Below are 25514 nucleotides of genomic sequence, written 5' to 3' on the forward strand. Positions count from 1 at the left end.
ACGACATGCTCCGGTTGGGGAAGGGAGAGGCTCTTGCCCGTGACCCAATCGCGGTCCGTGAGCCACCACTGCAACTGCTGTGCAGTGCCCTCCGAGATCAAGACATGGTCGGACAGGTTGCCGTGATGCTGGGCCCACTGAAACTTCAGGTCCCACTGCAGAGCCCGCATGCGCCGCCTGGCGTGACGCACTAGTAGGATGCAGGAGGCCATCAGCCCCAGAAGCCGCAACACTAGCCTGACCGAAACCCAGGATAGAGGCCGAAAGATGGGAATCAGGGCCTGAATATCCCGGACCCGCTGTTCCGGCGGATAGACCCGGAACTGCGCCGAATCGAGAACCGCTCCGATGAAGAGGAGCTTCTGAGAGAGACTCAGGTGTGACTTCGGCACGTTGATGGAAAACCCCAGCAAATGCAGGAGATCCGCCGTAGTCTGGAGGTGGGAGACGACTGCCTGGGGCGAGCCCGCCTTCAACAACCAGTCGTCGAGATAGGGGAAGACTGGAACCCCTGATCTGCGCAGATGAGCTGCGACCACCGCCATCACTTTCGTGAACACCCGAGGGGCACTGATGAGGCCGAAGGGGAGCACGGTGAACTGAAAATGCTCCTGGCCCACCGTGAACCGCAGGTAACGCCGGTGGGCCGGAAGGACAGGGATGTGGAAATATGCGTCCTGCAAGTCCAACGCTACCATCCAGTCTCCAGGGTCGAGGGCAGCTAGAACCTGAGCCAAAGTCAACATTTTGAACCGTTCCTTCCGGAGGAAGGCATTGACGTTCCTGAGGTCCAAGATAGGGCGTAGGCCCCCTTTGCCCTTCTTGGGAACCAGAAAGTAGTGGGAATAACAACCACGACCTACTTCTGGGCTCGGAACGCGCTCGACGGCCTCTTTGGCCAAGAGGGCCGAAACTTCCTCTCGCAGAAGATTCAAATGATTCTCCGAGATACGGTGGTGCTGCGGTGGCATGGCTGGAGGGGTCGTCTCGAAGGGGAGGGAGTAGCCCCTTCGGACGATTTGCAGCACCCACCTGTCCGAAGTGATGGTACGCCAGTGGAGCAGGTGATGGCGAACTCTGCCTCCCACTGGCGATGAATGGGCCTGAAAGCTCGGACTAGGAAGGCTTTGAGGCGGATGCTGCCGGGGTGGATGTGGACTGACCGCGTCGTCCTCCAGAACCGCCTCGGCGGAAACCACGTCCGCGTGCAGGTTGGGTATGCGGCCGGTGGCTCTGCGGACGTGAGGAGGTGCCCCTTCCGTGGCCACGAAAGGGGCGAAAAGCGGAAGCTTGCGGCCGCGGGGCCGAAAGGCCCAAGGACGTGGCCGTAGCCCGGGAGTCCTTAAAGCGAGACAGCGCACTGTCCGCTTTCTCACCAAAAAGGCGTGCGCCATCAAACGGCATGTCCATGAGAGTGCTCTGGACATCCCCCGAAAAGGACGTGGACCGCAGGCAGGCGTGACGCCGAAGCGCCACCGTGGTGGAAATCGCCCTACCCAGCGAGTCCGTGGTGTCAAGTCCACACCGGATTGCATGGCGCGCTGCATCCCTCCCATCGGCCAGAGCCTGGGAAAGTCGTGTCCGGGCCCCCTCCGGGCACAGGGGCAGCACGTCCTCCACCGTATCCCACAGAGAGTGGGAGAAACGGTCCAAGAGGCAGGCAGTGTTTAAAGACCGCGGACCTAAACTGAGGGAGGAGAACAGCTTTTTGCCAAACTGTTCCAGTCTCTTGGAATCCTGGTCCGGCGGAGCAGTCGGGAAGGAGGTTTGGGAGGTAGAGGCCTGGATAACCTGGCTCTCGGGGGTGGGATGTTGCGACAGAAAACTGGGGTCGCCCGTAGCAGGGCGGTGGCGCCTGGCGACGTTTCTATCCACAGGAGGGACTGTGGAGGGCTTGGACCAGGTGCCCTGCAGAACGTAGTGAGGGCCTCATTAAATGGCAGCAGAGGCTCAGTGGAGCTTGCTGCAGACTGAAGCACCTCAGTGAGGATGTTAGTCCTCACAGCCACGGCAGGCAGCTCAAGCCCACAGGCTTCGGCCGCCTTGCGCAGCACCACAGAAAAAGCTGCACCCTCCAACGAAGCCACAGTCGGAAGAGAGATGAATCCAGTGTCCGGTGAGGTATCCAGACCACTGGCCTCCCCCAGTTCATCTGCCCAGTCCTGTGACAGTTGAGCCTGAACGGCCATAGGGTCATCGGACCCCTCCCAGTCGCCCCCGTCATCCGATTCCTGGTAAACAGGTGGAAGGATCGGAACCGGACGATAGACCTAGTGAGTCTCGAGCGGCATCGGATGCGGCGTCGGGTCCGGACAGGGGCTGAACGACGTCGACCGGAGTCGGCGTCGGGGGTGGAACCGGAGTCGGCGCCGGTGGAGGAGGCGTTACGAGGTCGACCGGCATCGACGGGGGCCCAAGCATGGGCCCCTCGGGGACCTGCGGCGTCGGGGCCGGAGCCTCCAACGGCGCCGGGGCCGGAGCCGCCGGCATGCGAGGTCACCCAGTCGAGTCCGCGGGGCCCGAAGGCGCGACGGCGGGCGTCGACGGCGGAGGCTGTTCCCTCATGGCCAAGAGGAAGGCAGCGATCTCCGCCGGCGCCGCGTCAGTCCCAGGGACCGGCGGGTATGGGGACGTGCGCGGCGCCTGCGGCTCCTGCGGAGCCGCGGGGGTGGAACCACCCTGACCCTCGGCCGAGTCGCGCGACCGGCGAGGGGAGTCCGAAGAACGGTGTCGCCTCTTGGACTTCTTAGATCACGTGGACTTACCCCAAGACTTCGAGCCAGACGAGCGATGACGTCTGTCGCGGCTCCGCGACCGATCCTTAGACCTCCTCCTGGACCGGGATCGAGAAGGGCGCGGAGCCGAGTGTCGGAGTTCGAGAAGCTTACGGGACCGCTCCCGCCTAGCTTTCGAGGTCAGGGCCTGACAGTCGGAGCACGAGTCCGCGTCGTGGTCGAGGCCCAAACAGTAGAGGCAGCGGCGGTGGTGATCGGTCACCAACATCAGTCGGTGGCAATCGTCGCAAGCCTTGAACCCAGGCATCCTACCGGAACCAGATGTCGATTGACTAAGATCAAAAGGGATCAAAATATTTAGTCAAAAAAGACTAAAAGGGGTAGCTCTCCCGGATCGGCGCTTACTGGCGCGGAAAAAAGAAGAACTGACGTCAGCGCGCGAGGGCGGCGTCTAAGTACTCCGACGACGTCATTACGGCGCACGACGCCAACAACGGACGCAGAGCCGCAGACGACGCCTAGCGACGCGCAAGGGGTATTGCTGACGAAAAATCTTCCGGATCCAGTCTGACTCCTGGGGATATTCTAAGGTGAGGAATCTAACTAACGTGTTTCTTTCAGATGTAGTTGGATAGTGGCGTGAGTGTGATGTACACACTGGATGTATGAGCTGGCTTTTATGAGCCAGTCGTCTAGGTATGGGAAGACGTGGATGTGTTGTCTTCTCAGGTGTGCTGCCACTACCGCTAGGCACTTGGTAAACACTTGTGGTGCTGTGGTGACTCCGAATGGGAGTACTTTGAATTGGTAGTGCTGACCGTCCACTGAGAAACTTCCTGTGAGCGTTGTGAACAAGAATGTGGAAATAGGCGTCCTTGAGGTCTATGGTGGCAAGGAAGCCGTTCTGGGAGAGCAGAGGAAGTACTTGCTGGAGTGTGACTATGTGAAAGTGGTCTGAGTGTTTGTATTGGTTTAGGGGTCTGAGGTCCGGAATGGGTCTTAGAGAGCCGTCCTTTTTCGGTATGAGAAAATATAGGGAGTAAACTCCCTTGTTTTGTTGGTGGGTAGGAACTGGTTCTATTGCACTTTTTTGTAGGAGGGAGATCACCTCCTGCTTTAAAAGTGACAAATGCTCCTGTGACATTGGGCGCTGTTTGGGTGGAATGGTTGGGGGGGGGGGGTAGATGTTAGTTCTAGACAGTAGCCTGATGAAGGAAATTGTGGAGTCTGCCCCCGACTGGAGTGGAATAGTCTGGGGGGAGTGGAGGAAAGTCACTGGGTGGGGGTGGAGGCAGAGCGGGAGGTGTTCGTTTTGCCTCTGCCTTTGTTGTTGTTACCCCTGTAACTGCCTCTTTGGTAACCCCTAGTGAAGGTGGATTGGGTAGGGGCCTTGTAGGAAGTGGAGGCGCTGTCAGAGGAGTAGCCTCTGGTGGTGCTTCTAAAGGAGGAACGGCGAAAGGAGTGCCTGGGAGCTTGCGACTGCAAGGCTCCCATAGATTAACCTTGTCTCTGTCCTTTTTCATTTATTCGAGGGCTACGTCGACATTAGGGCCAAACAGGTGTTTCTCATCAAAGGGGTGGTTGAGGATGGAACTCTGAACCTCAGGTTTGAACCCTGAAATGCGTAGCCAGGCATGCCTACGCAGAAGGACGCTAGTATTTATTGCCCTGGAGGCGGTGTCAGCTGCATCGAGGGCACAACGGATGGAGGTATTAAGTGATAGTTTTACCTTCCTGAATTAGTTTGTTGGCCCTATGTTTTTATTTGTCAGGGAGGTGTTGCATTATTGACTCCAGCTCATCATAATGTGCCCTGTCATATCTAGCTAAGAGCGCTTGGGTGTTAGCAATGCGCCATATGTTGGCCGCTTGGTACGCTGTACGCTTGCCAGAGGCGTCCAGGAGTTTAGACTCCTTATCTGGCGGTGCAGCCTCACCTGATGCCTGGGAATTGGCAAGTTTCCTCGCATTGGAGACTACCAGGGAGTCTAGTGGTGCGGGGCCTCTAATGTAGGTTGGATCTGTTGGGGCGGCCTTATATTTTTTCTCAATGCAAAGGTTGATGACCCTGGCCCTAACTGGGTCTTTAAAGACCTCTGGTGCGTGCTTAATAACCCCTTTAAGCATGGGCAGAACTGAGGTGGACCTCTGTGCAGTGTCAAATGTATCTAAGAGAAAATCCTCCTCGGCGGGGTCTGTGTGGAGATCAACCCCGTGGTAGTGGGCAGCCCTATGGAGTAGCTGGTTAAAGCCCATTGTGCCCTCTGAGGGGGGAGGAGAGGGGGGGGGGGAGGGTCTGGAAGGGTAAAGATCGTCCTGCGGGATGTTAGGGACGTCTGGGATGTTGTAGTCATCCCATGGGTCTGGGGAGCCTGTAGGAGTAGGGTCCCCTGTTGGTTGGTTGTCTGCCCCGTCCCCTGTGTCGTAGATGTCATCATCATCATCCTCATCTGGAGATGGTGTGGGAGAATGATGGGGTGGGGGAGACGGAGGAGGAGGTGAAGGAATCCTCAAAGGGGAGGTGGCAAAGTCTCTCCTTTTTGGTGGTGGAGCTGGTGCAGGCTTGTACAGTGATCTTTTTCTGGTGCTAAGCATCAAATGCCCAGTCTTTGGATCCTTTACAAGGGTTTTTTGGTAAGCATCGGGTCGAAACAGTTCCTCTGTAATGGCAGATCCTTCGGTGCCGATGGTGTCGAAGCCGTGGGTTTTTTAGGTGTGGATTCGGCACTGGTTCTTGGTTTGGAACCATGGGGTTTAGAAGTGTCTTTTGACTTCCTCGGTTCCGAGGTGGGTTTCGGCTTCAAGGTTTGGGAGTCGAGGCTTTTCGGTTTCTTGCTCGGCTCCGAGGATGTTATTGGTGCCACGGAGCCGGTGCCAGTCTTCGGCGCCGTGTGCTTCGGTGTCGAGCTCGGCGCGGACGAGGAAAGGGGCATTTTCTTTTTCGGTGCCGGTGAGAGTTTTTCGGCACCGAGGGTAGGCTGGCTCGAGCCCGAGCTGCCTGAAGGCTTGATGAGCTTCTTAACCGGGCCCGGAAGCGAGGTATGGGAAGCAGTCTCTCGGTGTAGACCTAGGCCCGAAGGCGAAGGTGTGACCGAAGCCTTTTTTAATGGCGTGGAGGGGGGTTTGGGGTCGGGATCGACGTTCGTACTCACGCCCCTCTGTGCCGGAGTGATGTCCTCGACGTCGGAGTCGTCAGCTTCGGAGGCGCTGACGAGGCCTTCTACTGTGTGCTGTTCCAGAACATCGACGCCTTCTTCGAAGATGTCGTCGGGGATCCAAGTCGATGAGTGAGCCATAGTTCTCCTTGCTCGTCGGTCCTGGATCGTCTTCTTCGATCGGAAGGAGGCACAATCTGGACAGTCCCTTGCCTCGTGTTCTGGAGAGAGGCAGAGGTTGCACACCTCATGTAGATCGGTGTAGGGAAACTTCAACCCACATCGAGGACACTTTTTAAATGGCGTCCTTTCCATGAGCCAGGAGAGGAGCCTAGGTAGGCCCAAAGGCCTTCGTCGAAGACCGGAATCAAAGACTTCGATTGTTGAGAGTCGCGTCGAGTGTGGAGAACGCGATCGAGACAATACTGTCGAAGGGGGAAGGATTGCGCGCCGAACAGGAAAACTGGAACGGTTCCGAACTGGAGCGCGAGGAACACATCTGAGCCCGATGGCGGAAAAAAAACAATCTGAGGATGGAGCTGAAGCCCATGCGATGCGCAATATGATCCAAAGGAGGAGTTACATACCTCGTGACTTCCAAAGACTTTCCAAGAGAAAAACAACTGCAACATCCGGGCCAACACCAGATGGCGATCTATGCACAGTGTGTAATCTGCAGCTCATATGCCTTGAACAGGAAGTTTAGAAGAAAAAGCTTGGAGCTCACTCACCCTGCGCGCTGAGATGCTGGCCACCAGAAAGGCAGTTTATTTTAAGTCAGAAGCATGAGAGGACAGTTATGTTGTGGCTCAAGGGGAGCGCACATGAGATACGCAAGAACCGAATTCAAGTCCCACTGAGGCATTACGAAGGGAAAAGGAGGAAAAAGATAAATAATGCCCTTAAGGAAGCGATTTACAACAGGGGACTTGAAAAGAGAAGGCTGATCAGGAAGCCTAAGAAAGGCTGAAATGGCTGAGAGGTATCCCTTTAGAATGCCCAGAGCAGAGCCCTGCTGGGCGAAAGAAAGGAGGAACAAGATTACCTCAGAAAGAGGGGCAGAAAGGGGATCCACAGCCTTTGCTGTGCACCATGCCACAAATGTCTTCCATCTGCAGGCGTATACCCTCTTAGTGGAGGGATGCCAGGCTGCCAAGTTAACATCACGGACTTCGGGAGGAAGGTCGAAAGCTGTCAACTGTCGCCGCTCAATCTCCACGCAAGGAGGTGGAGGCTGGGCAGGTTCGAGTGGAGGACCTTACCCTGCTGCTGCGACAGAAGATCCTCCCCAAGAGGCAGTCGGATTGGAGGATCAATAGCCATGTGTAATAACTCGGGATACAAACTCTTCGTGCCCAATCCGAAACCACAAGAATGACTTGGGCCGGGTCGCGCCTGATCTTCAGCACTCTGGGCAGAAGTGGTATAGGCGGAAAGGCGTATAGAAGACCGCAAATCCACTCGCAACCAAAAGCGCCGCCGAGCGAGGGCCGCCTTGGAAATGCACATGCACAGAATTGTGGACATTGTGCGTTCTCTTTGGTGCGAATAGATCTTACCAAGGCTCTCTCTACTGTTGAAGGAGACCTTGCACCACCTACGAGTGAAGACGCCATTCATGATCCATCATACACCTGCGGCTGAGTTTGTCCGCCCTGGTGTTCAACGAACCTTCCAGGTGAGGAAACACCAGGGATAAGCCCGGACGTTCCAGCCATGTCCAGAGGCAGAGGGCCTCTTGCCATTTGGTCCATGACCACACCCGCCTTGTTTGTTGCAGTACCACATGGCGGTGGTGTTGTTCGTGAATACCTGCACTACAGTTCCCCAGACAGAGGGAAGGAATGCTTTGAGTGCAAGACGAATCGCCCAAAGTTCCAGAAGGTTGATGTGGAGACCCAACGAAGAGGAGCTTCTGAGAGGAAGTCAGGTGCAACTTCGGCACATTGATGGAGAACCCCAGCAAATGCAGAAGGTTGGCCCTAGTCTGGAGGTGGGAGACGACAGCCTGGGGCGAGACCGCCTTCAACAGCCAGTCGTTGAGATAGGGGAAGACTGGAACCCCTGATCGGCGCAGATGAGCAGCGACCACCGCCATCAATTTCGTGAATACCCGAGGGGCACTGGTAAGGCCAAAGGGGAGCATGGTAAACTGAAAATGCTCGTCGCCTACAATGAACCGCAAATAGCGCCAGTGGGCCGGCAGGACAGAGATGTGAAAGTAGGTGTCGTGCAAGTCCAACGATACCATCCACTCTCCCTGGTCGAGGGCGGACAGGACTTGAGCTAGTGTCAACATTTTGAACTTCTCCTTCCGGAGGAAGCGGTTGACATTCCTGAGATCCAAGATAGGACGCAGGCCTTTGTCCTTCTTGGGCACCAGAAAGTAGTGTGAGTAGCAACCACGACCTACTTTTGGGGCAGGAACTCGCTCGATGGCTCCCTTGGCCAAGAGAGCCATAACTTCCTATTGGAGAAGGGCCAGATGATCCTCCGGCATGCGATTGTTTTGAGGTGGCATGGCTGGAGGGGAAGTCTCGAAGTGGAGGGGAGTAGCCCCTTCGGACTATCTACAAAACCCACCTGTCCGACGTGATGGTGCGCCAGTTGGGGAGGTGATGGCAAATCCTGCCGCCCACTGGCGATTGGTGGCCCTGGAAGGTTGGACTAGGAGGGTTTGGAGGCTTCTGCAGAGGGGGCGGTGGAGGACTGGCTAGCTCGCTGGCCCCCAGACCCACAACGGTGGTTCTGGGGGCTGTACAAAAGACACGCTGAACATGCTCTGTAGATAATCAAAAGAAATCCCCTAGAAAGCTTAAACTGATATCGTTCCAGATATAATAGTATTCCTTAAGGGAAATTTACTTTTCTTAAAATAACCCTCAACCACCAAAAAGGTCCCTTGGTGGCAAGCTTTATCATCGGGTTCTTCCCGCCCCGCTGCGGGACGGGGCATGCTGCAATCGACAAAGACATGGCAGCACTTTCGGGAAGGTGTGGGCTATATTACTAAAAGTTAGGAGTGGAATTGTCAGTGAGGTAGTAAACAAAAATTCTAAACAATACCTGACCACTCGGGACCTAAACTTGATTTAATCCTGTGGCTGGTATTGTTAAAAACGGGGATGTACAATAAAATGTGGAGTTAAAATTTAAAATGTACTTAAAACAAATGAAGGCAGTAAAGCAGCAGAAAAATATTATACAATAATGAAGAACAGTTTTTATCTGTTTTGGTAGGTGGCAAATAGGAACTGGTCTAGAAATGTTGGGGGTGTACAAAAGAAAATTATGAGAAAAGGAGGTTCTCTAGCATTGATTTTTTTTTATTTTTATAGATTCACATGCTTGAATCTTCCCCGTCGTCATGGTGGGAGGCCCACGGTAACAGTAATGCTAAAACATTAGCATTAACTCTATTGAAAACAATAGTATTTAGTTATTCATTCACAATCAGACTAGAGATCTGGACTAATCTCCTGCAGATCCACCATACCTCAGATTTCTTACCACGTGTGGTGTTAGGGAGTCTCCCTGAGCTCTCCACTGTGTTTCTCAGTTACCCATTTGACCTCCAGCTTCCAGATAATACTTTTTTTTTTGGCGTTTTCTATAGTGCAAACCTATGCCAAAGGCATAAGGCATCAGAGCGCTTTGCATTCGCACCAGTGGCGTTACACAAGGAAACATTCATTTTTTAAAAAAAAATGTTTTTTGTTAGGGCACGGGGACATCAAGTAATTGGCCCAGAATCATAGGATGTTGAGCGTCATCTCATATCTGCATCATGAATATATTTGGAGGAAAAGCGATTTTTCCATCACTCAAAGCGCTACACATGAAACTGATTTCATATTTATTGTATGCATCCCCGGTATTGAGCAACAAGGCCATCTCATATTTCTATTAAAAAAAATTGAAATGTGTACGCAATTTATTGCATTTACAGTCGGCAGCTCCTCACTGTATTATGAGCCTGGAATTTCGCCGAAATCTTTGGTAACACTCCATTTTAGAAGTACTGTGAACTATATTGTATAGTGCACAGAGTCAAGATTGTCTAAGGCTATGCTTACCGGGCCATGTAAAAAAGACATTCTTAAGATTTAGATTGTTGTATATTCTGATTTGGGAGTTCGGAGGGAGATGGAATCCAATTTTTAAAGGAAAAGGTGGCACAGATGAAACTCTTAAACGCACAAGTTACTTACCTTTGGTAACGATATATCTATAAGAAACATTAGTTAGTTATAGATTCCTTACCTGAGAATTACCCCCAGGCGTCAAGACTGGATCCGGAAAGATTTTTCGTCAGCAGTACCTCTGCGCGTCGGAAGGTAGCGTTGGTCGGCTCCGCGTTCGTTGTCGTGGTCGCCGGGATGACGTCGCAGCAGCTACTTAGACGCCACCCTCGCATGCTGATGTCAGTTCTGTACACGACTTTCCACGCCAGAAACAGAGCCATGCAAGACATTGACGATTGGTGCACAAAACTAGGGCCCTGACAGGATGTCCTTAACCCTAGAAATCAGTTCGCAGAACGGGGAGGATGGGTGGGGCGGTAAGAAATCTATAACTAACTAATGTTTCTTACAGATATATCGTTACCGAAGGTAAGTAACTTGTGCATCTGAAAGAAGCACGTTAGTTATAGATTCCTTACTGTAGAATAGATAATCCAGCAATACCAACCCAGGTGGTGGGTCTGCGAACCAAGGTCACACCAGAAAGTCCTGGAGAACAGAACGGCCAAAGAAGCCATATCTCTGGACTTGGCTGTCCCGGCAGCAGTGCTTGGTGAACGTGTGCAGCGATGCCCACGTGGCTGCCTGACAGATGTCATTCAGAGGCACTCATCTTCCCAAGGCAGTATTGGCTGCCGTCGCCCTGGTGGAGTGAGTGTGTAGCCCGACTGGAGGCTCCTTTTTAGCCAGAGAGTAACAAGCCTTAATACACAACACAACCCATCAAGAAATGGTGAGTTTGTGTACGGCCCGACCCTTCTTTGCACCCACGTATCCAACAAAAAGTTGATCATCTACCCAGAACTGTTTTGTGCGATCCAGATAGAAAGAGCACATGCTTTGGGTCCAGACGGTGGAGCCTCCCATCTTCCTTTGAAGGGAGCGGAAAGAAGGCGGGCAAAGTAATGGTCTGCCCGATGTGGAAGGCAGTGACCACCTTAGGATGAAAGGATGGACGGGTCCTGAGAACCACCTTGTCCGGATGAACAGACAAGAAAGGCGGTTTGGAAGAAAGAGCCTGGAGCTCACTCACCCTTCTAGCAGAAGTGATGGCTACCAGGAAAGCGGTCTTAAGAGTCAAGAGACGTAAAGGACAGTTATGAAGCTTGCTCAAAGGGAGCGCACATTAAATAAGTTAGCACAAGATTCAAGTCCCACTGAGGCATAACAAATGGAATTGGAGGAAAAAGATGCGTTAATCCTTTCAAGAAACGGTTAACCACCGGGGACTTGAAAAGAGAAGGCTGATCAGGCAGCCGAAGGAAAGCAGAGATGGCAGAAAGGTAGCCCTTGATAGTGCCCAGAGCAAAGACCTGCTGGGCTAAAGAGAGAAGGAACAAGAGTACTTCAGAAAGAGGGGCAGAAAGGGGATTCGCAGCCTTTGCTGTGCACCATTCCACAAATTTGTTCCACCTGCAGGCGTATACAGTCTTTGTGGAGGGACGCCTGGCTGCCAAGATTAGATCACAAACTTCAGGAGGCAGGTCGGAAGACGTCAACTGCCGCTGCTCAATCTCCACGCAAGGAGGTGGAGACTGGACAGGTTCGGGTGGAGGACCGTCCCTTGTGCTGCGACAGAAGATCCTCCTGAAGAGGCAGTCGGATCAGAGGATCGATGGCCATGTTGAGCATCTCAGGATACCAGACTCTTCGTGATCAATCCGGAGCCACAAGAATTACTTGAGCCCGGTCGCACCTGATCTTCTTCAGAACTCTGGGCAGAAGTGGTATAGGCGGAAAGACAAACAACAGACTGCAACTCCACTCGCAACAAAAAGGGTCGCCGAGCGAGTGCTGCCTTGGAAATTCCAACGCGCAGAATTGCTGACATTGCGTGTTCTCTTCGGTGGCGAAAAGATCTAACCAAGGCTCTCCCCACTGTTGAAAGTGACCTTGCACCACCTCATTGTGAAGACGCAATTCGTGATCCATCATGCACCTGCGGCTGAGTTTGTCTGCCCTAGTGTTCAGAGAACCTGCCAGGTGTTGAACAACCAAGGAAATGCCTTGATGTTCCAGCCATGTCCAGAGGCGAAGGGCCTCCTGATATAGGGTCCACGACCCCACCCCGCCCTGTTTGTTGCAATACCACATGGCGGTGGGGTTGTCCGTGAACACCTGCACTACTCTTCCCTGGACAGAGGGTAGGAATGCCTCCAGTGCAAGACGAATCGCCCGGAGCTCCAGAAGGTTGATGTGAAGCCTGGACTCCGCCAGAGGCATCAGTCACCATAGTGTGGTCTGGTTGGGGAATGGAGAGGGATCTGCCATTGACCAAATCCTGGTCCGTAAGCCACCACTGCAGTTGTCGAGCAGTGCCCTCCGAGATCTGGACGCAATCGGACAGATTCTCCCGATGCTGCACCCACTGAAACTTCAGGTCCCACTGCAGAGCTCGCATATGCCACCTGGCATGATCGATCAGCAGGATGCAGGAGGCCATGAGGCCCAGCAGCTTCAGGGTCATTCTGACCGAAACCCAGGACAGAGGCTGAAAGATCGGAATCATAGCCCGAAAATACTGGACTCGCTGTTCGGGAGGATAGTCCCGAAACTGCATTGTGTCCAGAACCGCTCTGATGAAGAGGAGCTTTTGAGAGGGAATCAGATGCGACTTCAGCACATTGATGGAGAATCCCAGCATATGCAGGAGGTCGGCCGTAGTCTGGAGGTGGGAAACGACTGCCCGGAGCGAGCTCGCCTTCAACAACCAGTCGTCGAGATAGGGGAAGACTGAAAATCCGGAAGTGCGCAGATGAGCTGCGACCACTGCCATCACTTTGGTGAACACCTGAGGGGCGCTAGTAAGGCCAAAGGGGGGCACGGTGAACTAAAAGTGCTTGTGGCCCACCGTGAACCGCAGGTAACGTCGGTGGGCCGGCAGAACGGGGATGTGAAAATAAGTGTCCTGCAAGTCCAACGCTACCATCCAGTCTTGCGGGTCGAGGGCAGACAAGACCTGAGCAAGGGTCAACATCTTGAACTTCTCCTTACAGAGGAAGCGATTGACATACCTGAGGTCCAAGACAGGATGCAGGCCCTTGTCATTCTTGGGAACCAGAAAGTAGTGGGAGTAGCAACCACGACCTACTTCTGGGACAGGAACACGCTCGATGGCTCCCTTGGCCAAGAGAGCCGTAACTTCCTGTTGGAGAAGGCCCAGATGATCCTCCGACATGCAGTGGTATCGCGTGGCATGGCTGGAGGGGTAGTCTCGAAGGGGAGGGAGTAGCCCCTTCGGACTATTTCCAAAACCCACCTCTCCGAAGTGATGGTGCGTCAGTGGGGGAGGTGCTGGCGAATCCTTCCGCCCACTAGCGTTTGATGGACCTGAAAGGTCGGACTAGGAGGGTTTGGAGGCTGCTGCAGAGGTGGGGTTGGTGGACTGGCCCATCAGCTGGCCCTCGGAACCACGACATTGGTTCCCACGTCCTCGGATGTGCGAAGGTTGGGTAACTTGCTGCGGCCTGTGGCCCTGGACGGGACGTAGCGGGGCACCCCTTCCGTAGACACAGAAGGGGCGAAAAGCAGACTGTGCCGGACGGGAGGAGAGGCCCAAGGACTTGGCCGTAGCCCGTGAGTCCTTGAAGCGCTCTAGGGCGTGGTCTGCTTTGTCGCCAAAAAAACGACGGTCATCAAAGGCTTTGTCCATCAAGGTGTTCTGGACATCCCCTGAAAAGCCAGTGGACCTCATCCAGGCGTAGTGGCGAAGTGCTACTGACGTTGAAATGGTCCTGCCCAGAGAGTCGGTGGTGTTCAGCCCACAAAGGATCGTAAACTTTGCTGTATCTCTCCTGACAGTGACAGCCTGGGAGAGCACTATCCAGGCCTCCTCCGGACACTGAGGCAGCACTTGCGCCACCGTATCCCACACTGAGTGCGAATAAGAGCCCAAGAGACATGCAGTGTTTATGGACCGCAGCCCTAAGCTGGCGTAAGAGAACATTTTCTTCCCATGATGGTCCAGCTTCTTGGATTCCCTTTCCGGTGGAGTGGTGGGGAAGGCGCTTTTGGAGGTGGAGGCTTGGACCACCAATCTCTCCGGGGTGGGGTGTTGGGAGATGAAAGTGGGGTCGCCCGGAGCTGGGCGGTGGCGATCTTCCTGTCCACGGGAGCCCCCGTGTTGGGCCTGGACCAGGTGCCCAAAAGGATGTAAGTGAGGGCCTCATTAAACGTAAGCAGGGGCTCCAAAAAGCTCGCTGCCTGTTGAAGCACCTCAGTCAGGAGGTTAGTCCTGACCACCACCGTATGAAGCTCTAGGTTGAGAGCCTCGGCCGCCCCACGCAACACCACAGCGTATGACGCTCGCTCCTCCGTAGCCACGGTAGGAGGAGTCAACAAGCCAAGGTCGGGTGAAGTGTCAAGACCACTGGCATCCCCCAGTTCCTCTCTCCAGTCCTGCACTGCATCTAGCTGGTCAGTTAAAGGGCCAACTGACCCCTCCTAGTCCTCCTCATCTTCCTCTGGGTGCCACTGTAGTTGGAAGGGTACCCCAGGAGTGAACAGGGGAATGAAAAACCCACCCGGCGCCGGTCCAGCTCCGTCCACGTCGGGAAAGAAGCAGTGATCGACGCCGGCCGGGGGGGGGGTGACCGGTGTGGGGCACAGTAGTGGTGCCGTCGGAAGCTGCGCCGGTTTCGGTGTAATGAGGTCAACCGATACGGATCCAGGCCTGGATCCAAGGGGGGCCTGCGGTGCCGGGGCTGGAGCTGCCGGCAGCGAAGATCTAGGCCCCCCAACGGAGTCCGCGGGGCCCAAATGCATGCAGGCGGGGTCGGTCCGCTCAAAGATGGCATGCATTGCCTCGTAGATCATACAAATCTGGGCGGGGTCGCTCCGGGTACCGGAAAGGGAGGGAAGCTCGGAGTCGACCCTTCGGGCTCCACGTGCGGAGGGGCACCACCCGCACGCCTCGTCGGATCGGCTGACCGACGAGAAGTCGAAGAGCGACGATGCTTCTTAGAAGACTTCCTATGCTTCGACTTACCCGACCCCGAGTGCAGAGACTTCGAGCCGGAATGGCGATGGTTCTGCAACCGGTCCCTCGTCCTCCCACTCGACCGGGACCTTGAACGGCGCAGAGCCGACTCCGCCCCCACAAAGCCTTTAGCGTCAACAACTGGAGGTCGGAACACAACTTGGGGTCGTGGTCTCGCTCCAGGCAAAAAAGACAACCGCATTTGTTTGAAAATGCAAAAATAAGAACAGCAGTTGACGATATTGTTTTCAACTCAGAGAAGCCAGCGCAATAACAACGATAACATTTTTAGATCTGGTCTATAAAGTACTATCTGATTGATTGTTCATGATATGTACACATAGACAGGGTAATGATAAAACCACTCAAACAAGTATTGGGCCTCCTTTCTGGGGCAATTGTTGGTTGCATAAAATCAAGTATTTGTATGCGTTTTCCATATTTAGGCACATCTATACTTTATTGTAAGGGAAAGGTAATATATTGTGGTAAAGAAAGTAAATACAGCTGTAGTACGTATAACAATGTGCCCAGAGCTGTCAATGGCAGCAATGGGAAGATTTTATGAATTAGTGGATTGTAAATAACCGTTGATGTTGGAATTCAAACAGATGTATATTTAAAGATGTATTGCTACAAATCAGATTTGAATGTTTTTATTTGTAGAATATTTTGGTAAAGATATCTATATGCTATATGCAATGATGCATATTTTATTGTAATCATTGTTTAATACAATAAACTACTTTACAACTGCCCTTCCTTCCTTCCATATCAGCATCCGAGGTACAGTTGGAGAGTGTGTTTGGCTGTGTTTCTCACAGAATGTTAGAGTCTTAAGAAGGGCTGTTTAGGCCCTGCAAGACTTGTGGAAAAAGCAGACTTGTCTCTGAGGATCATCATAAGGAATGTATGTATATAATCTATTCGCTCCATAAATCCTGAGAATGCAAGTACTGTCATACTTTTTCTGCAAAAAACCTTAAATAAAGAGAGGGTAGTTTGTTTTTATGGTTCCAGAAGAAAGCAGCCTCTGAGCATGAGGATTCAAGCATATGAATCTAGAAAAGATACAATACTGGAGGACAGATATATGTATATTTCTAATGTTTGACTGCTTTTACATTTTATGAGCAGTTTGATCAAAACCCATGTCACAAGCATGTTATACACATACATTATTTTCAAAATGTATGGGTATGACATATTTTCAGTTAAGTATGGATTTTATTCAATTGGAGGCCTAATCGGAGTTTGCTTTCTTTTGCGTCACCTAATTAGCCTCATGGCATGACAGTAAAGTTAGATAGTGCCAGTCCCACCCAAGGCAATTTCACTATGCTTGGTTTAGAAGCATCCTCTTCCCGAAAGATAAACAAAATATGAACATTCTCATTGTAATTAGAGCTGGTGTTTGCAGACAGAGCTTCAAACTTATCTTCCTTATACAGACCGAATGTGGTTCTTAGAACAGAAAACATGTGTAAAGCAAGCTGCGCACAACTATTTCTTCTCACTCAATTAACAATAACTAATTGTAAAAAAAAAAAAAAAGAAATTAAAAAATCTGTTTTAAGATGGGTAAATATTTTTCACAAAAACTGAATGATGATACATAAAAATATAAAAAGTATGAAACTGGTCACGTAATAATGTCCAATAAAACTAGGTAAGGGTTATGGTGTCACTTACAAACTACCCTGCCTTCTTCCTCTATCGTCAGCTATCTAGTAATCATATATATATTTTTACCCACACACTTCATGTTTATCTGTACATTAGAAGAAAACAATAACAATATTTTACCTGCACCGGGCTAGGGGCAGGGTGACTACCACCATGTTGTGACTGCTGCTGTCCCGTTGGTGTAGCTGAAGGCTGGGGATGAGGAGGATGCTGATGAAGGGTAGCATTAGCATGGGCATATTGTTGAGCAAGTGTGCCAGTGGAAACTAGTTTGTTAAAGAGAAACAAAAGAACAAATCTGAACAAGTTTGAATGAATAACAATGGATTCTACTTCAAGAAGCACCATTCAAGACGAATAACAAGTCTATGCATTAAAGCACAAGCTGGTGTTTTGTCGATGTTTTGACGAGTGTACTTTTTCAATCAAACATTTACAGGGTGTATTGGTAACCAGCACAAAAGCCTGTTCTTACTTAACTTCCCAAACTGTTAGTAGTAGATGTCATTAAACACTTGTGTATGAGGAACTGTCGGTTAAGATACAATGATGACAGCATGGAGGCACGAGATATCCACAAAGTATGCGCACAGAAGGTACTGGTAGAGGAATAACAAATGGCTGAAGAGAGTAGTGGAGGAAAGAATGCATGGGGACTGACAGCATAACACAATTGCATGTAGGTAACAGCAGTGTACGACCTGCTGATGAAGTAATAAAGGCACACACATTTGGAGGAAGGTCCAAGTGTGAGAAGGAAGGAAAATGTTACTTACACTGTAGGCATCTGTTCATGGCATGTAGTGCTGTAGATTCACATGCTGTATGCTGTGCCTATCCTGCCATCTAGTGTTGGGCTTGAATGTGAACAACTTGTTTTAGTTGGAAGTCTTGTGAGTTACGAGGTATAGTGACTCCTCCCTTAGATGGCACTATGAAAGGGCATCGACTACATGGTTAGACTGTTTTTCCACACAGCGGATGATGATGGAGATAGAGTATGAGAATGCATAAAGATATCCATGCAATAGCAAAGAACAGTTAAAAATTGAAAAAGCTATCTGCAACAACCTGGGGCGCCCAAGGAGGAGGGTGGGGCATGTGAATCCACAGCACTACGTGCTACAAACTAATACATAGGGTAGTAACATTTTCTGTTCAGGCATGTGTAGGTGTAGATGCAAAAGCTGTGCATAGAATGTTAAGCAGTTCCCCCTAAAAAGGCAGTGACTAGCTAGAGGATGTTGCAGAAGATTGGAAAGGTGTATGCAAGACAGATTACAATAGTGTTTGAGGAATGTGTGCAGTTTGGACCAGGTAGCTAATTTATAGATCTCAGCATTAGGAATGGTGCCTAAGAATGCCATTAAAGCTGCTTTTTTACATGTAGAATGTGGCCTTGGCGGAGTAGGGAGTTGCCTTTTGGCTTTGGCATAGCAGGTTTGAATACACTTGACTAACCAACAAGCTAGTCCTGCTTTTGAAACGGCACAGGCTTTGTGTGGTTTTGAAAATCCTAAAAATAGTTGTTGAATTTTACGGAATGGTTTTGTCCTATCAATGTAGTACATGAGACCCCTCTGAGGAGGGTCTGCAAAATGAAATCACACCAGAAAGTCACAAAGAACCGACTGGCCAAAGAAGCCGTCTCTCCGGACTTGACTGTCAAGGCAATAATGCTTAATGAAAGTATGCAGCGAGGCCCACGTAGCTGCCTGACAGATATCTTGCAGGGGACATCGCGTCCCAATGCCGTTGTAGCTGCTGTTGCCCTGGTAGAATGGGCGCGCAGTCCAACTGGAGGTTCCTTTTTAGCTAGAGAGTAACAGGCTTTAATACACAAGACAACCCATCGGGAGATAGTCCGCTTGTGCACAGCTCGGCCTTTCTTGGCACCCACGTAGCCAACAAAGAGCTGGTCATCCACCCAGAACTGTTGTGTGTGGTTGAGATAGAATGAAAGCGCACGTTTTGGGTCCAGACGGTGGAGCTGCTCTTCCTCTCATGAAGGGTGTGTAGGCGGAAAGAAAGTGGGCAAAGTGACAGTTTGCCCGAGATGAAAGGCAGTTACTACTTTCGGCAGAAAGGAGGGACATGGTCGAAGCAAAACCTTGTCCGGATGAATTGCCAGGAAAGGAGGTTGACAAGAAAGAGCCTGAAGCTCACTCACACGCCTAGCGGAGGTGATGGCCACCAGGAAGACAGTCTTCAAAGTTAATAACCGCAAAGGACGGTTATGAAGAGGCCCAAAGGGAGCACACATTAAGTATGTGAGAACCAGGTTCAAGTCCCACTGTGGCATCACAAAAGGAATGGGAGGGAAAAGGTAATGCCTTTGAGAAATCTATTGACAACAGGGGACTTGAAAAGAGAGGGCTGATCAGGCAGCCTGAGAAAGGCTGAAAGAGCAGAAAGGTAGCCCGTGATAGTGCCCAGAGCAGAGCCCTGCTGGGCCAAAGAGAGAACGAACAATAGGACCTCAGAAAGAGGGGCAGAAATGGGATATACAGCTTTCGCTGTGCACCATGCCACAAACTTGTTCCACCGACAGGGGTATACAGTTTTCGTTGAGGGACACATGGCGGCCAGAATAACATTGCAGACTTCAGGAGGCAAGTCAAATGGAATCAACTGTTGCTGCTCTATCTCCACGCAAGGAGGTGGAGGCTGGACAGGTTCGGGTGGAGGACCGTCCCCTGTTGCTGCGACAGAAGATCCTCCCGAAGATGCAGTCAGATCGGGGGATCCACGCTCATACTGAGTAGCTCGGGATACCAAACTCTTCGATCCCAGTCCGGCGTCACAAGAATGACTTGGGCCTGGTCGCGTCTGATCTTCTTCAGCACTCTGGGTAGAAGTGGTATAGGCGGAAATGCGAGTGCCGCCTTGGAAACTCCAACGCGCAGAACTGCTGACATTGTGCGTTCTCTTCGGTGGCGAATAAATCTAACCAAGGTTCTCCCCACTGCTGAAAGAAACCTTGTGCCACGTCCGAGTGAAGACGCCATTCGTGATCCAACATGCACCTGCGGCGGAGTTCGTCCGCCCTGGCATTCAGAGAACCTGCCAGGTGTTGAACCATCAAGGAGATGACTTGACGTTCCAGCCATGTCCAGAGAAGCAGAGCCTCTTGATATAGCGTCCACGACCACACCCCGCCTTGCTTGTTGCAGTACCACATGGCGGTGGTGTTGTCCGTGAACACCTGCACTATTGTTCCCTTGATAGAGGGAAGGAATGCTTTCAGTGCAAGAAGGATTGCCCTGAGCTCCAAAAGGCGGATATGGAGCTTGGACTCCGCCAGGGACCAGAGGCCTCTGATCTCTGCCTCTGCCATGTGGCCGCCCCATCCCAGGAGTGACGCATCCGTCACCACTGTGTGCTCCGGTTGGGGAAGGGAGAGGGATCTGCCGCTGACCCAACGCTGCTCCGTGAGCCACCACTGCAAGTCCTGAGCAGTGCTCTCCGAGATCTGGACGTAGTCAGACAGGTTTCCCCGATGCTGCGTCCATTGGAACTTCAGGTCTCACTGCAGAGCCCGCATATGCCACCTGGCATGATTGATGAGCAGGATGCAGGAGGCCATGAGGCCCAGCAGTCTCATGGTCTTGCTGACCAAAACCCAGGACCAGGTCTGAATTATTGGAATCATAGCCCGTATGTCCCGGACTCGCTGTTCGGGAGGATAAACCCGAATGTGCGCCCTATCCAGAACCGCTCCGATGAAGAGGAGCTTCTGCGAGGGAATCAGATGCGACTTCGGCACGTTGATGGAAAACACAAGCAAATGCAGGAGGTCGGCCGTAGTCTGGAGGTGGGAGACGACTGCCTGGGGCGAGCCCGCCTTCAACAGCCAGTCGTCGAGATAAGGGATGCCTGCAACCCCTGATCTGCGCAGATAAGCTGCGACCACCGCCATCACTTCACCCGAGGGGCCCTGGTAATGCCGAAAGGGAGCACGATGAACTGAAAGTGCTCAGGGCCTACCATGAAGCGCAGGTAACGCCGGTGGGCCGGCAGGATGGGGATATGAAAATAAGCATCCTGCAACTCCAACGCTACCATCCAGTCTTGAGGGTCTAGGGCAGACAAGACCTGAGCAAGCGTGAGCATCTTGAACTTCTCCTTCCGGAGGAAGCGATTCACGTTCCGGAGGTCTAAGATAGAATGCAGGCCCTTGTCCTTCTTTGGAATCAAGAAATAGTGGGAATAACAACCACGACCTACTTCAGACGTTGGAACGCACTCGATGGCCCCCTTGGCCAAGAGGGCCGCAACGTCCTGCTGGAGAAGCGCCAAGTGATCCCCCGACATGCGGTGGTACTGAGGCGACATGGCTGGAGGGGTAGTCTCGAAGGGGAGGGAGTAGCCCCAGACTATCAGCAGAACCCACCTGTCCGAAGTGATGGTGTGCCAGTGGGGGAGGTGATGGCGAATCCTGCCACCCACTGGCATCTGGTGGGCCTGAAACATCGGACTATGAAGGATTTGAGACAGCGGCAGCAGGGGCGGTGGTGGACTGACCCGCCCGCTGGCCCTGTGATCCACATCGGCGGGCACCCCGACCCCGGCTGCGCAGAGTCTGCGATTGCGCAGGCCAGCGACTCTGAAAGGAACGCGTTTGGGCGCCTCAACCCTGAACACGGAAGGAGCGAAAGGCAGACCCCACGGGAGTGCGTGTGGTGGCAACACCTAAGGACTGGGCTGTAGCCCGGGAGTCCTTAAAGCGCTCCAAAGTGCTATCCGCCTTGTCAAAAAAAAAAAGGCGTGTGCCATCAAATGGCATGTCCAACAAAGTGGCCTGGACATCCCCTGAGAAGCCAGTAGTTCTGAGCTAAGCGTTACGGCGTAGGGCCACCGTAGTGGAAATAGCCCTGCCGAGGGAGTTGGCTGTGTCAAGACCACAACGGATAGTACATTTTGCAGCATCCCTCCCTTCGGCCATGGCCTGGGAGAGCATCTTCCGAGCCTCCACGGGACACTGAGGCAACACCTGTGGGACTGTGTCCCACACAGAGTGAGAATAGCGAACCAACAGGCACGCAGTATTCACCGCTCGCAACCCAGAACTGGCAGAGGTGAAAATCTTTTTCCCAAACTGCTCCAGTTTTTTTAGATTCCTTGTCTGGAGGTGCGGAAGGGAACGCGCTCGGAGAGGCAGAGGCCTGGACAACCAGACTCTCAGGCATTGGCTGTTGTGTGAGAAAACTGGGGTCACCCGGGTCCAGGCGATGACGTCGTGCCACACCCTTATCCACAGGAACCCCTGTGTTAGGCTTGGTCCAGGTGCTTGACAGACTATCTGTAAGTGCGTCATTGAAGGTCAGCAGTGGCTCTACAGAGGAGGTTGTTGGCTGCAGCACTTTAGTCAGGAGATTGATCCTGATAGGCACAGATGGGAGCTCGAGGTTTAGAGCCTCAGCCGCTCTACGCAACACAACAGAAAAAGTCCCAACCTCTTCCGTAGCCATGGAAGCAGGGGACAGTGTACCAGGGTGTGGAGAGAAATCCAGATTGACTTGACCTTCCATATCACCTTCCCAATCCGGTTCATCCTCGCACTGAGCTGCGAGAGGGTCCTCGGACCCCTCCCAGTACTTCCCTTCGCCCACCAGCCGTGTAAGAGGTCGGTAAGGACAAGGGGCCCGGGGAAAGGGAATAAACTCACCACCTGGAATTGGAATCGGAAGATAATAGACCAATCCAGGCTCGACGTAGTCCGTGCCCGTAGGTAACGGCGTCGTGTCTGGGCCCGGCGGCACCCAGGCCGGAGCCGATGGCGCAGGAGGCCGGTGCCTACAGCGCCCCAGGGTATCGTGCCAGCGGAGCTTAGGCCAAAGGCGGCGGTACGGGGGCAGATCCAACCCACGGGTCCCTAAGGCGCTCCGGAGGGATCCGACGTGGGAAACAAACGACGCATGACTGACAGAAATACCTGTACTTGTTCAAAAGTCGCGTGCAGGCCCGGGAAAGGCAGGTAGGCCGCAGGCAACAATGGAGGCTCCACCGGAGCCGCAGGGAGTGACCACCCGCCCCCTCCACCGTGTCCCGGGACCGGTGAGGGGTAGACTAAGAGCGACATCGCTTCTTCGACTTTTTATGGCGCCTTGATTTACCTGTCCCCGATTCCGATGAACGATGGTGTCGGCCCCGCGACCTGTCCCTGGACCTCCCACGGGAGCGGTACCTTGAGCGGCGCGGAGCTGGTTGACAGGCCTCCAACAACTTTCGGGAACGCTACCGCAAAGCCTTCGGCGCCATGGCCTGACCATCGGGGCACGCCTCGGGGTCATGAGAGTGCCCCAGGCAGAAGTGACACACGTCATGCGGGTCCGCCACCGACATGTTCCGACAGCAGGTCATACTGGACTTAACTCTGGCAACCCTAGTGCACCCGGAGTCGAGTTCTCGACAAAACAAGAGAAACAAGTCTCAAAAATTAACTAGGAGTACTGCTCTCTCTCGGATCTGCGCTTGCTGGTGCGGAAAAAGAAAGAACTGACGTCAGCGCGTGTGTGCGCGTCTAAGTAGCTCCGACAACATCATCTCGGCGACTAGGAAGCCAGCGGCCTACGCGAAGCCGCACAACAACGCCTACCGATGCGCAAGGGTACTGCTGACGAAAACTTTCCGGATCCAGTCTGACGCCTGGGGATATTCTAAGGTAAGGAATCTATCACTAACGTGTCTCTTTCAGATAACAAGAATTCTTAACAAAGAGGAGGGCTCTTTGTTTTGCAAGTATGGTACCACTACAGCTACATGTAGGTGAATGGATGTGCAAACCCGTCCCAAGCATTGGTATAACAGGTAGCAGACAGTGTACTTGTACTGTTGGTTTTCAGAGGGTCAATGTGTTTGGGTAGATAATAGTGGACAAACCTTTAACACTTCACGTCATGACAAGCCCCAGTAATGGGGCAATGGGATTCAGACGATGACCATGCACTCATGGGGTACATTTAGATAACCAAACTCTCGGACCTCAGGAAGCAGATCACTAGATTGAGCTGTCTGGGGTTTTAGATGTCTCAGGGTACCCTGGGGTTGGGATGTCTCAGGGTACCCTGGTGTTGGGTGAGAAGATGGGCCTGTTGGGGAGCTTCTCATGAGGAACTACAAAGAGTTTGAGGGGGGTTGGGAACCAAGGTTGTCTGGCCCATGTGGGAGTAACCAGTATTAAGGTAAGGGAGGTCAGCAGAAGCTTCAAAATCATGTACAGAAAGAACCGGAGAGGTGGTAAAGTATAGGCAAATATCCTTGACCAATGCATCCATAGTGTATTTTCCGTGAACTGTAGGTGTGGAAACCTGAAAGTGAAACTTGGGCATTTACGGTTTCGGTGGTTGCAAACAGATCTACGTCAGGAAAAACACAACGCTGGAAGTAGGGGAACAAGATTCCTGAGAGGAGTTCCCACTCATGGACTTGTTGCTGCATCCTGCTGAGCAGGTCTGCAAAGTTGTTGTCCACTCCCGGACTGTCTTGATCAGGACTATTTTGCGGTTAACGTGGCAGAATAATGCTTTGAGAGCCAACTGGACTGCAAACAACTCCAGATGGTTTAAGTGAAAGGTCTGAACAGTGATGTCTTGCAGATGCGCCCCCAAGCGCATGAGAGAGGAAGGCATTCATGGTGATGGTCACTTGTGGAGCTGGGTCTGGAAAGAGCCTAGATAGCAAGAAATTGTTGCTGTCCCACCACTGAAGAGAGCGATGGGTGCTCTCCTTTACCAACATTAGACCTTCCCATAGACCTTCTGCTTGGGACCAATGTGCAACTAGGCAATCTAGGAGCAGACGTTTGTGTAACCGGGCATGTGGAACGATTGCGATGCATGAAGCAATCATGCCATGAAGGCGCAGGACTGTACGCACCGTTAGATTGCGATCCGGATGGAAAAGAGGCAGCAGAGACTGAAAGGCTTTTACTCCAGCTGGACTATGGGAAGCCTTTCCAGTGACTGAATTAAATATGCCCCTAGGAAAGGTGGTAATGTGTAGTGGCTGAAGATGGGGTTTTCCCACATTGATGGTGAAGCCCAGATTGTGAAGGAGATCTAATGTGATGGGTGTGTGAACAAGACAATGCTGCTTGCTTGCACTCTATCAGCCTGTCATCTAGGTAAGGAAAGACGTGGATGTCACTCCTCCATGGATAAGTAGCAGCCACTGGCAGACATTTGGTGAAAAATCTGGGCACAATGGTAGTACCAAAAGGTAGAACTTTGAATTGAAAGTGCTGGCCACTTACCATGAATGTAAGGTAGCAGCGATGTGCAGGGTGGGTTGGGATGTGGAAATAGGCATCCTTCATGACAATGGCAGTCATGAAGTCACTTTGCTGCAGAAGGGGTCTGACATCTTGGAGCGTGACCAAGTGGAAATGCTCCAACAGGATGCACTTGTTGAGTGGGCGAAGGTCTGGAACGGGCCTGATAGCGATGTTTTTTGGGGGAAGTAGAGAATACACTGAATATACCACTGCGCCGCACTGATGAGGGGGGGCACAGGCTTTATGGCTCCCCTTGAGCAAAACGATAGGCACCTCTTCTTGGAGGAGCAGGTGGTGTTGAGGGGAAAGGGAGTGTTTGCGTGGTGATGTTTGATGGCATGACAGAGAGCTACAGAGAGTAACCATGCTTTACAGTGGCAAGAGCATACTAGTCTGAGGTCATGTTTTGCTATTGTGAAAGGAACCCATGCAAAAGTCCCC

At 52.3% G+C, this 25514-nt stretch overlaps 1 protein-coding gene across 17 annotated transcripts in view; it reads right to left on the reverse strand.

Moving 5' to 3' along the window:
• The window catches only part of ATXN2 (ataxin 2), a 1509788-nt gene that overhangs the window by 183063 nt on the left and 1301211 nt on the right, over positions 1-25514 (reverse strand). For all 17 annotated transcript variants that reach the window (XM_085634791.1, XM_085634789.1, XM_085634788.1 and 14 more), the window contains one exon: positions 16919-17064. In XM_085634791.1, the coding sequence (XP_085490917.1) occupies positions 16919-17064 (146 nt within the window). The remainder of the gene's footprint in view (positions 1-16918; positions 17065-25514) is intronic.

Source organism: Triturus cristatus, chromosome 11 (genome assembly GCF_964204655.1).
Source record: "Triturus cristatus chromosome 11, aTriCri1.1, whole genome shotgun sequence".
Classification (NCBI taxonomy): domain Eukaryota; kingdom Metazoa; phylum Chordata; class Amphibia; order Caudata; family Salamandridae; genus Triturus; species Triturus cristatus.